Here is an 11,829-nt window from a genome sequence, read left to right as displayed (position 1 = left end):
TTTGTTGTACAGACCCTTGAAAGACATCAAACATGATGCTTGGTCCCAAATGTATGTCCAAGATCTAAGTTTATTGGGTATTGATACCACAGGTACAACACTGAGAATGTAGGTCAAGCATAGACTATTTTTTTTTTATAACTTCTTCAGCATCAAAAGAAAACAGATCTGCACACTTTCTTTTCCCCTTAGATAGCAGCATATACATACACACAAACAATACCATATAGCCATATGGTAGGCAATGCATAAAAGTAAATATTTCTGTGGGAAACATCAACATCAAAGTAAAAGTTTTGATCTGATTAAAGATGCATCCAAGAAGGTACAATTTCTTGGGGTCTTACTGAAGAGGAATCATTATTTATTTAACAAATATCTACTAAAAGTAGTATATGATAGGTACTGTTATAGAGGATATATGAATGAACAAAATAGAAAAATAACCCCCTGCCCTACAGGAATCACATTCTAGTGTGTATTTGATTATGTTTACATAAGATGCTCCATTCACATTTTTCTTAGGGCAAAATAACATTTGCACCAGGAATAAATCCAGGTATCCAACTTTCAGATGGAGAAATGGTTTATAATTTTTCCTACAATCATTCTTATAAAAAATTTCAAAAAAACCCAACTTGAGGCTCATTTTAATTATGATTACTTTTATTACTGACATTTAATATTGTACCAGGAGATGAAAGTATCTAATTATGATACACATAAACTCCCTTATAAAGATAACACCAAATAACCAAAAAGCTTCTCTAGCTTTATCCAGCACAGTAGAATGATAGGATTATGTTAAGTATTACTAGCCTTATATTAATTAAATATCACCAAGGCCTTTTTTGCTTCTTAGCTTAACCAATGTGCAGCATATCCTTGTGGCCTTGCATGGGATTCTCCCTAATGTGTGGCTAAGGGGAGTCATTATTCTTGGCAAAGTCCCCCTGATGAGTCCATGGTGTCACTGGATTATCTCTGAGAGGTCATTGTTCATCTTCCATCATAGGTCAGACTTGGCAGTGGTGAAATAAATGTTCTTGCTACATCTGTACACACATAATCATGGGCTGTTCTGAACACATACGTCATTTTGTGGGTGGGTGAGAGGAGTCTAAAAACAAACAACAAATAGGTCTTTTCAGCCTTCTGAGCTAGAATAAAAAAAACACAATAAGTATACTTCAGCTAGGAGGATGATTCCAGGTCCACTGTGGAAATTTGTGTCAGCTATTGCATTAGGTAAATCCCAGGATCTCTCCCAGGGTCAACAGACTGTGATTTCAAGAATCACACTTGAGTAAGAAGTCAATGCTATTAGTTCCTTGTCTGAGTATCCTCTTAACATAGAGAGTGAAATCAATAGAAAGACTACAAAGAAGGGAGATAAACTTACTGCGTTTAACTAAAGAAATGAACTTATTTGCATTCACTAACATCATCCCTATCTCAATCTATGTAATATTTTTACCCAGAAATTTCAGTAGAAGTTATAAGAGTTTGAAGTGGTATATTTCAGAGAGAAGTTAGTCACAGTAGAAGATTGAGACATGAAAGCTCATAGTGACATGATATAAATTCAAGCTCTGTAAGCCAAATGGAAATCTATAGATCAACAACACTCAGAAAATTGGTTAATTACATCCACGGACTCCAATACACTCATGCACAACTCCATGTGAACAAATATCTAGTTTCTGTCAGAAATATGTTTCTTTCCTACATGTCTTTAACATTAACATTACCTACAAGGAAGTATAACAAGGTAAAGCAGAATATGATATAAAATATAAAAAGTAGAGAAAGCTTTGTTGGACATCATAATTCTCATTCAAGGAGTACAATTAAAATCCAGTGGTGCCAGGTAAAACAAATAAGACTGGACCTATCTTTATATTTTAATGATCAATGTCATGGTTTGATTTTGGCTTGTTCAGGTATCAGAATGGTACTTGACGGATGATACTCTTTTTATTCCCTTCATCTTCAATTACACACTTGAAATAATATTAGCTCCATTTGTCCAGCACAGACAAGGGATGAGAGTGCCGCGTGAACCTATTTTCCAGATAGTTTAGTCTCATAAGAGTATAAACATGGAAAGTCTAACCTGAATTGGACATTTTGAAAGCTTATTTAGTCTTAGCTACAAGGGGCTAAGCTTTGCCACCCCTTGATACTCTGTGATATTAGGGCTGTGTGTTCCTCCACTGAGTGACCCTCAACTGATGTTGGTTTTTGCTGTCTTGTGTTAATTGTTACACTTTCCCCCTTATTTTTATCTATTACTGTCTGAAACAACACTTTTCATGTTTTTCTCCAGCCCCTTCTAATTGTATGTTTCTATTTCCAGGGAAGCAGAAAACCACTGTGTATGGAAGATTGAAAGAAAATGTGAGTGGAGGCAAGGAGGCCACATGAGAGCCTGTTTGAGCAGTTGTAGCAGGACTGGAGAGTGGTGGAAGGGCTTGGTGGCTGTTCAGAAGGAAGCTGGGATGAGTGTTGATTAGAGATTGGGTTAGGGAATGGTAAATCATCAAGGCAGAGGTCCAGGTTCCTCGGGACTCATCTGCCCTTTCTGTTATTGGGCTAGGCAGGTAGGTGAGTAGGAGAGGTTTACATGTAAAATGATGAATGCATTTTGGATGCTGGGTTTCAGGTGTTTGTGAAGGTATTACAATGAACTTCAAGGTTTACATGTAAAATGATGAATGCACTTTGGACACTGGTTTTCCGGTGTTTGTGAAGGTATTACAATGGACTTCAATAATCACTTCCTAAGTTTAGGAGAGTGGTGTGTGCTGCAGACTTAGTTTTAGAGGTGAACACCATATGGTGGTTAAATAAATCTATGGAGGTAATGGAATTACCAAGGGAGAGTATGTACAGTGAAGAGAGATGAGGTCCCAGGTGTGACCCTGTAGAACACCAACATTTAAGAAACCATAGAGAGGAGTGGTTAGAAAGTCTTGTTACTGTAGTGTCATGAAGACAATGTATCAAGGTGGGAAGAGGGACCCTGGGTATATGCCCAAAAGAAATGTAAACATTTGTCTACACAAAGAACGGGACATGAGTGCTAAGAGAAGTTTTATTCATAATTGCCACAAGCTGGAAACAACATGAATATGCACCAAGAAGTGAAAGAATAAAATTGCAGTACATTTGTACAATGGAATGATCACCAATGGGAAGAGACTGCCTACTTAGAGCAACACGGATGCAACTCAAAGGCACTGCAAAGCTAATGAAGTCAAACACAAAAGGCTATGTCATGTCTGGTTCTAATTATAGGACATTCTGGAAAAAATAAAACCTGAGGACAGAAATTAGATGAATAGCTGCCAGGGGTTGGAGGTATGAGAGGGTGAACTGACTGTCAAGGAACTTGAAGGACCCTCTGGGGTGATGGCAGTGTAATATCTTTTTTTTTTTTTTTTTTCCCCCGGTACCGAGAATCGAACTCACGATCTTGTGTTTGCCAGGCAGGCACTGTGCTGCTGAGCTAAATCCCCGGCCCTGCAATGTAATATCTTGATAGTGGCATGGTTACAGGACTGCAGAATGTATCCAAGCTCATAGTCCTGTATAACTAAAAGGGTTGATTCTACTGTGTGTAAATTATCCCTCGATAAATCTGATTTCAGGTAAAAATGCAACAGAAACAAAAGAAATGCTGAGAATGTCAAACACTACTTGCAAATCATGCAAGAAAAAGATTGAGATGTGCCCATGGCAAGTGGCATTGGGGCCTTTAGGGTGAGCAGTGGCAGTATCACCAGGGAGGCAGAAACCAGAATGCTAAGGATTGAGGTGTATGGCAAAAATTGCTGACTGTTTCCTAATTTTCACTTCCCTTTCTTATATGGGGATGGATTCCTCCCGGTTTTTGGGTAGGCTCAAGATGAGGAAGAATTAGGTCTGCTTTTCCTAATCTCCTTGGAAACAGAACCTGGCAATGTGACTGAGTTCTGGACAAACAGATTGTATTAGTCAGCCTTCCCACTACTGGGACAAAATATCTGACATCTGCAATTTAAAGAAGGAGAGGTTTATGTGGTTTATGGCTTCAGAGGGTTTAGTTAATGGGTAGCTGACTCTAAGACAAAAATGGCATGGCAGAAGGACCTGGTGGATGAAAGCTGCTCAATTCACGGCAACCAGGAAGGGCAGAGAGAGTAATAGAGTGAGGGAGAGAGACAGAGAGAGAAAGAGAGAGAGAGAGAGAGAGAGTAGGGCACAGAGACAGAGACAGAGACAGAGAGAGACAGAGGCAAGGACAGAGACAAGAACATACACCCCTTCACATCATGCCCCCACAATCCACCTCCTCCCACCAGGCCCCACCTCCTAACAGGACTGTCAGCTATGAAGTCATCAAAGGATTAATCTACCGACGAGTACAGTGCTCACATACTGCAGTCCACTCCCAGTAGCCCCACTTCTAAGACATAAGACTTGGGTGTGGATATTTTAGATCTAAACAATAACAGAGACGCAAGAGAAAGTGTCCCATGGCAGCTTCTGAGAACCTTCCTGAACAGGTAACTGGCAAGCTGGCACACAACCTTGCCCTTGTCTCTTGGTTCCTTCCACTGTTGTGCTGGCTGAAATGGAGACATGATGGCTGGAGCGGAGGCGGCCACCTAGGACCATAAAATGACTTTAAGAAGAGAGACCATCTATGACAGAACAGTGTTTTGAAAGAGATTAGGTCTCTGAGCTCTTTGAGGGATAGAATGGCTAAACTAGCCTGGGACTACTGATCTTAGAACTCTTAAGAGATAGAAAACCAAATCTTATTCCTGTTTAAGCCTCTTTATTATTCACGCATGAACTTAATCTACTCCCGGGAGGAAAGAGAAAGTGAGGGTGGAGTTAGCGAGTCTGGACAACCCTCTCAAGTGGCTGGGCAATGAAGGGAAGAGTGAGGATATAGGGTGGTGGCTGAAGGGGACGTGGATGGGAAGGGAAGGTTTGAGGATGGTCAAACTTACATTAGACTCTGCAAAGGGAAACCTGGACTTGACCAAGAATGTCTAGTCATACATTCACGAATCTCCCCGGGGCTTGACTTTGTGGAATGATAAAGCCATTAGAACCTTCTGCACGGGTCTCCTTGGTCTTTTGGACGTGTGTCCTTCTTTTCCACCTAGAGCCATCAGTCGACCACTGCCAGAGCACCCTCCCCGTACCGGGCTGCCTTCTTGTGTGAGGCCTCTGCCCATGCGGGGCCAGCCTGGCAGGGAGGCCTTGCCTGAACACCCTACCAAGCAGGTCTGCTCCGCATTTGTTCTTCAGTGGAGCATTTTTCAAAAATAGCTTCTTAAAGATCTAAGCCACTTGCCATGAAATTCACCCGGAACGCACATTTCAATGATTTTTAGGTTAATCACAGTCCTGTGATCATCACAAATCAACTTCAGGGTATCTACCACAATATTTTTACTACTTTAAGGTTTATTGCAGTATTTTTAGCCTTCTTTGTTCTCTTTTATGAGTGCGTTGTCTTTCCCGTTTTGCCCGTGAACGCCACTAGGGCAGGAGCTCTGGCGGCTGTGTATGGGCTTTGCTCCGTGTCCTCAGCCCCTGGTGGAAGCCGAGAGACCGGGCAGTAAGAAGCAAGGAAAGCCTGGCGCTTAAATTTTCACTACATGTAAAATAGCCTTTATACTATCTCCCCCTCTTTACAGCGGCGGTGGGCACTTGGGTGGAAGGAGGTTTTCACCTGGAACCTGTTAGCGGAGAACTCTCAGAGGGGGTGGGGGCGGGGAATATGGGCCCCAGGGGGACTTATTACTGTGGGGTGGGGCTGCGGTAATTTGGGAAACCATACTCAATATAGCTATTGTTTAAAAAACAAACAAACCAGACCAGGGAAGGTAAAGCTGGACAGTATCTTAAGGGCAGGCGGGAATAGGCAGAATGTGCAGTGACACCGAGGAGGGCGTAAGGTCACCAAAGTGGGGATACACCGCATTAACTTGCCGCAGCGCAGCTGGACTTTCTCTGGGAAACTCAGATGTGTGCCCGCTGCGCTGGCACAATGGCGCTTCGGAGCCCGAGCCCAGCCCACTGGGGGCAGTCCTTGCTGTGTGCAGAGGCCAGAAGCTTCTTGGCAACTTCCAAGCGGCGAGAACCGCAACCTTGCCAATGACTCAATCGTTTCCCTGCGCCCTCTGGGCTGTGCCATCCGCCGCAGCCACCTCTCGCCTCCTCCCACCCGCCCCGCGCAGAGTCCTGCGTCCCCCGGGAGCCGCGGGCGCACCTGGCGCCTGGGCGCCGGGCTCTGAGCGCTGGTGGCCGCTTCGCCCGGCGCGCAGCTGCCGGCGCGCTCCCTCCCCGAACCGCGGAGTGGAGTGGCTTGTCTAGCGCCCAGCGAACAACATTATCCAATTGCTTCCCGTCTTATTCGCAGGCTGGGAGCCGAGCGAGCCAGAGCGTTCACTTTCAACCCTCCAGGCGAGGAGGGGGTGCGGGCGGGGAGGGCAGACGGCTCCCGGCTCCACCTCGCGCGCGGCACGGCCAGAGCGCTCGGGAGCCCCGCAGCAGTGCCGGGAGCCCCGCAGCAGCGCCCGGGCCGCCCGGAGCTCCGCGATGGAGTGAGTATCCCCGCGCCGGGTCGCTCGGCACGTTGCCATGGCGACCGAGGCGGCAGGCAGCTCCCGCCTCGGTCTCAGTCCAGCAAGGGTGTTTAATTTCATCCCAGTGTGTACGGCCGGTGTTTCTATAGCAGCCGCGGCGGCCGCAGGAGGCAGGGGTAGCAGCCCTGGGGTGCGCGGTTGTGTGCAGCTGCCCCTTGGCCGGCAGGGCCTCCGGGAACTATGATGTTGCTTGCTAGGGAGGGAGACACCTTTTAGGCTTCCCCGTCCCTGCCCCAAGCTCTGCCTCTCAGGGAGTTGGCCGCAGTATCCATTACTTCCGATTCCTAACCATGTCAGCAATATTGGACTGCAGTTTAAAAAAAAGGAGGTGGAGGGGTGGGTCACTGCGGATCGGAAGCAAATGTGGTTCTGTGCGGAGCGCGTAATGGAAGGATGACGAGTTCGCGGGTAATACGAGCCAGGGCTGCAATGCCCAGGCTACTAGAAACCATCAGAGGACCCGAAAGAATTGATTTGCTTCTGGGGTAATGGAGAAATGAGACAAACGTACTAACGGCAGCCAGAGGTTCAATTACAACACTTGACACCGTGGGCACGGCAAGGGAGGGGTGGGGAAGAGATGGCATGAAGACAAGAGAGGCGTTCACCGGAAAAAAGACACAATAGAGGGCTCCGGGGGAGGGTCCGGACTAGGGCTCCTCTCTAACCTGTCTCTGCAACCCTGCCGTGGCTTTTTGGTCACTCTCCCGAGCCGCTGGCGCAGCAGGGCCGTTCTGACAGGCGCCAGCCGCTCCGAGCAAGGCTCATCTTTGGTGCCAGCTCTTGGGTCCCTGTTTTCTTGGGCAGTATCTTCTCCTCCTGTTCCCTTCCCCGGGATACTCCCTGACATTGGCGCCGTATGAAATCATACTTCTCGTTGGAGATATGTCATGTTTTCAGGGGTCAAGACCTTCATGCCAAACCCAATAAACTCTCAGTGTAGTCTTTATCTTCCTGCCTATGTCACTGTGTAAATGCGATTCAGTCCTCACCAATAAGCCTGCAAGAGCAGAACTGAGAGATGGTGTGGCATTTTAGGAGCGAGGAGTCATGGGTTTCCATTGCTGTCTGATACTAGTGCTATTGATTTCCTGCACCAGTATTTAATGTCTCAGAGCCTCAGTTTCCCTATCTGTACAATGGAGATAAGGATGTTCCTTACTAGGAAGCATTATTAAGAGGATCAGGTAATATTTGTATCTATTGTAAAGGCTTTGTAAATTGTAAGGTAAGGACAAAATTTAACAAGCTAGTGTGGAGGTTAAGAGTTAGGCTCTGGAGTCACACTTACGGGTTTGACTTCTTAGACACATTGCTCCGTGGTGTCCCTCTCCCTGGACCTCATTTTTCTCATCAGGAAAATGGCAATAGTAGTAGCTATTGTGTGTGATTTTTTGGTGACAATTAACGAAGTTGATTAAACAGTATTCTTAGAACAGAGCCTGGCACGAAATATGCTTAATAAATGTGGTCTTTTTTCTGTAAATACCATCTATTATTTCAGTAGCATTACTGTGGTCGCCAGCATTTTCTACTGAGACATTTTGTGGGGTCTTAGGTTGGCAGCAAGCTATCTTTTCCAGATAGTTTATAAATACAATGTTGGGCGGGCAACCAAGAACAGTTTCCAAAATTCATTGTAGATGTGTGGAGAATCTGTCAGAAGCTGTGGCTTGGATGTAGAAACCGGGCAACCTGGCTTTTGGGCATGCTTCATTCTTTCTCCTCATTGTCACTTTTGTAGACATGGAGACTGTCCTTTATGAGAGAGTGAACTTAAGTGCAGTCGTCTCACTGTGTAGGGTGGAAGGGTACACTGGGACAGTAACGTTCATCTGTACTCTGCCATCAGTAATGGCATCTGTAGTGCGTTTCTCTTCTATCTAGCACTTGGGCGCTCCATAACTGTGGGACAGTTTGCAGGCTGTGTGAATTGACTTCTCAGACTTTTCCCCATTTCCTGCTGGCCCCTCAGTTAAGATATGTCCCAGGTGTGCTTTCCTCACACTTGCAGCCCTTTGTGAGCAGCCTTCCTTGTCACACTCTCCCTTTCCCGCTCAGGGACCGAGTTGCTGCCTCCCCCAGAGCCCTCCCTGGCCTTGACTACCCCACAACAAGTGACCTTCCAGAATCCTCCCTGCCTATTAATCTCTCCAACTTCCAACTACCTGACTACTCACTGCCTTACTTCCTCTCCTTCCTCAATATAATTAGCTTTTCTACTTTTCTCTCTCTGAAGGATACCACTGCTTCTCTCCTTCCTTGGGTCTAACACAATATCCCATGTGCCAAGTCCTGTGCCTTCCCTCCTGCCTCCATCTCATCCTAGGTAACCGAGTTTGCTGTAAGCATGTGTGTGATAGGGACTCAGTCCCCCTCTCTTACTGTGCCCAATTTGTAGTTGTGAAAAACATAATTAAAAGAGGGAACACAATTAATTTCTTTCTTTTATTTTCATCTAATCAATAAGTACTTGCTGACATTAGCAGTGATCAGTCTGCCAGTCGTGATTCTTATCATCTGGAGTTCCAAGTCTAATCAGGGGTTGACATTAAACTTGTGATACAAGGTGCACAAAGGGAAGGAGTGGAAAAATTAACAGGGAGAGGACGTAAAGTAGGCGTGTGAGAAACCTCCTGAAAGAGTAATACTTGAAGTGAGACCTAAAGGATGAGCAGGAATTGGCTAGATGAGAAGTCAAGGAAAGAAGCATTTTGGGCTGAGAAAGTAGCATGTGCTAAGGCCCTGAGGCAGGAGACACCTTGGCAAGTTGTAGTGTGGCTGGAGCTTTGGGAGAAAGGGGAAGATGGATCAGAGATGGCTAAAGAATCACCAGGGTATATCACAGAGTGCTGGATAGTTCATGTAAGGACTTGGGGTTTCATCCTGAGTGTATCAGAGAACCACCAAACAGATTTCTGCATAGCTATGATGACATTATTTGTGTTTTAAAACATCAGTACTCAGCTGTTAAAGAAAAATCTGCAAGCCATCTTTTCTTCTGCAGGTATTTAAAACAGGTAACAGAAAATGTGTCACAGTGAAGCATCAGAAAACTGTCAGTGTCTGTAACAGGAGGAGCAAACTATCTATTTTAAAACCAGACTGTTATATGCCAGTATCTGATAGTCTTGAATAACCCAAGCTTGTCAATTAAAATGAAACTAAATGAAAATTTAAAAAAAATCTAGTCATTTACCCATGAGCATTATGGTCTTAATCAAATAAGCTCTTCTTAATTTTAATAAAAAATACAGATAGTAAATAAGCAAAGAGAGTACCAAAAGACTGAATTAAATATTGTTCTTGCTGAAGTGCTCCTTGTGGGATGTTTTGAACCGGAAACCCAGCGGACAGGGAGGTTGCCCGCATGGTGCTGGTGTTCTGGTGCAGAGCACTAAATATCATACTGTAGCAGGTTCTTGGCTGCCCTCCACAGTGGGCTGGGCATGACATCTATGTGTTTGTGAGAATGTACTCTACTATATGCAGTTACTAGTTTGAGCCCACACTTATAACCTTTGCTTCATATTTCTCTGGAACAGTCTTTAAAACAGTGTGGGGTCCAAAAAGCACAGAGGATATGTCACAAGCGTCTCTGTCTCTGTCTCTTTGTCTCTCTGCCTCTGTCTTTCTCTCTTTCTGTCTCTCTGGTAGTAGGGATTAAACCCAAGGCCGCTCGACCACCAAGCCGTACCTCTAGTTCTTTCTATATTTTGTTTTGAGATAAGGTCTCACTCACTAAGTTACTCAGGCTGGTCTAGAACTTGCAATCTTCTTGCTTTGGGCTCCCAAGCAGCTGAAATCACAGATGTGACTTCACATCTGCGATCTCTTTAAATTCTTGGCATCCCTGCAAGCATGGTATTCTGATAATGTTACTGGTAGTCTCAGGCCAGAAATGATATCCTGACAGGTGCCTGTCTTTCACATGGACTTAGGCAAAGGACAAGTTTAAAACATCCAGAGAAGGTCCTAAAACATGGAAAGTTGGGCTTTGCAAATGATCAGATCAGGGTTTGTGAAAGGCGATGACATTGAGTCCCTGGTAACGTCAGGTCCTGAGTATGTGCCTTCATTTATTCATGCAGTCATCTACTTATTTAGCTGCATATTTTCCATGTGCCAAGTGCTGTGACAGGTATGTGGGATAAATGGTGACAAATGTCCCTAGTGCTGTGTTCAAGGCGCTCCCAGTTTGGTTTGTATATGACTGGGTGCTGTGGAATGATGAACTGGTTTCCTTGCTAACTCTGTACTCCTTGGATATAAAATGTAGCTTTCATGTGTCCAGCACATGGCAGACATTGAATAAATGTGTTTAAAAGTGTGTGAAACTTTTAAAAGCTAATTTTACTATGAAAGTAATATATGCAGTTTAAATTGCATAGAAGCTGGTAAACTAAACCTGTCCACTTTCCATCCTTTCCACCAAATCTCGGTCCTAAAAGACAATTACCACAGACAGTTTTGAAGTATCTTTCCCTGTGCTTGCAAATAACACAAAATTTGAAACAAATACTTGCATAGCTTGATACTTTTTTTACATATGTTGTTCAGTAGCTTGCTTTTTCCTCTCCATTTTGTATTGTTCATACTTGTATATACTGATATATACATTTGCATTACATTGTGTACATTTGTACGGAACAGTATACTTCACTCACCTTTACTACTTACTTCGTAGTTATTTTTGGGACATCATGAATCAGCCCTTTTTTTTTTTTGATGGAATTTGGCTTTGTTTCCATTTCTTTTTATTATATGCAACACTACAATCGACATCTTCTTAATCCCTGAAATGAATCTGAAGGTTATTTTCCAGAAATGGACTTTCTAAGTGAGTGAATATGCAGATTAGAAAATTTGCCGGATACTGTCAAAGTCTGCAAAAATGTTGTGTTGCTTTATATCTCCACCATTAATATTTGGGAACCTCTGTTTTCCAAGTCCTTGACAACCTTATCACCCTGTACTATTTATACATGAAGATTTCTATTTGCCTAACCTAACTTCGTGGAATCAATATATTACTGTATTATTTTGCCTTCACTAAAGTGTCAGTACCTCAGAGAGCTCCAGTGATCCACAACATACAAACATCCAGCTTGAGGCTAGAAATAAAGAAAATTACAAATTCAAAACTCAAAATATTTCATTAACTTTTAAAAGTTATCAA

General features: G+C 44.0%; 1 protein-coding gene across 1 annotated transcript in view; it reads left to right on the top strand.

Annotated features, from left to right (window-relative positions):
* Window positions 1-6,559: 6,559 nt before the first annotated feature.
* LOC102017879 (A-kinase anchor protein 2) overlaps window positions 6,560-11,829 on the top strand; it is a gene marked incomplete at its 5' end in the record, with an annotated part of 466,044 nt that continues 460,774 nt past the window's right edge. The window contains 1 exon segment of the mRNA XM_005382747.2: window positions 6,560-6,608. Coding sequence (XP_005382804.2) covers window positions 6,604-6,608 — 5 coding nt within the window.

The sequence above is a fragment of the Chinchilla lanigera genome, unplaced genomic scaffold (assembly GCF_000276665.1).
Source record: "Chinchilla lanigera isolate Chin_1 unplaced genomic scaffold, ChiLan1.0 scaffold00018, whole genome shotgun sequence".
Taxonomy (NCBI): Eukaryota; Metazoa; Chordata; class Mammalia; order Rodentia; family Chinchillidae; genus Chinchilla; species Chinchilla lanigera.
The sequence above is the reverse complement of the archived record's forward strand: the minus strand, read 5'-3'. Positions and strand labels throughout refer to the sequence as shown.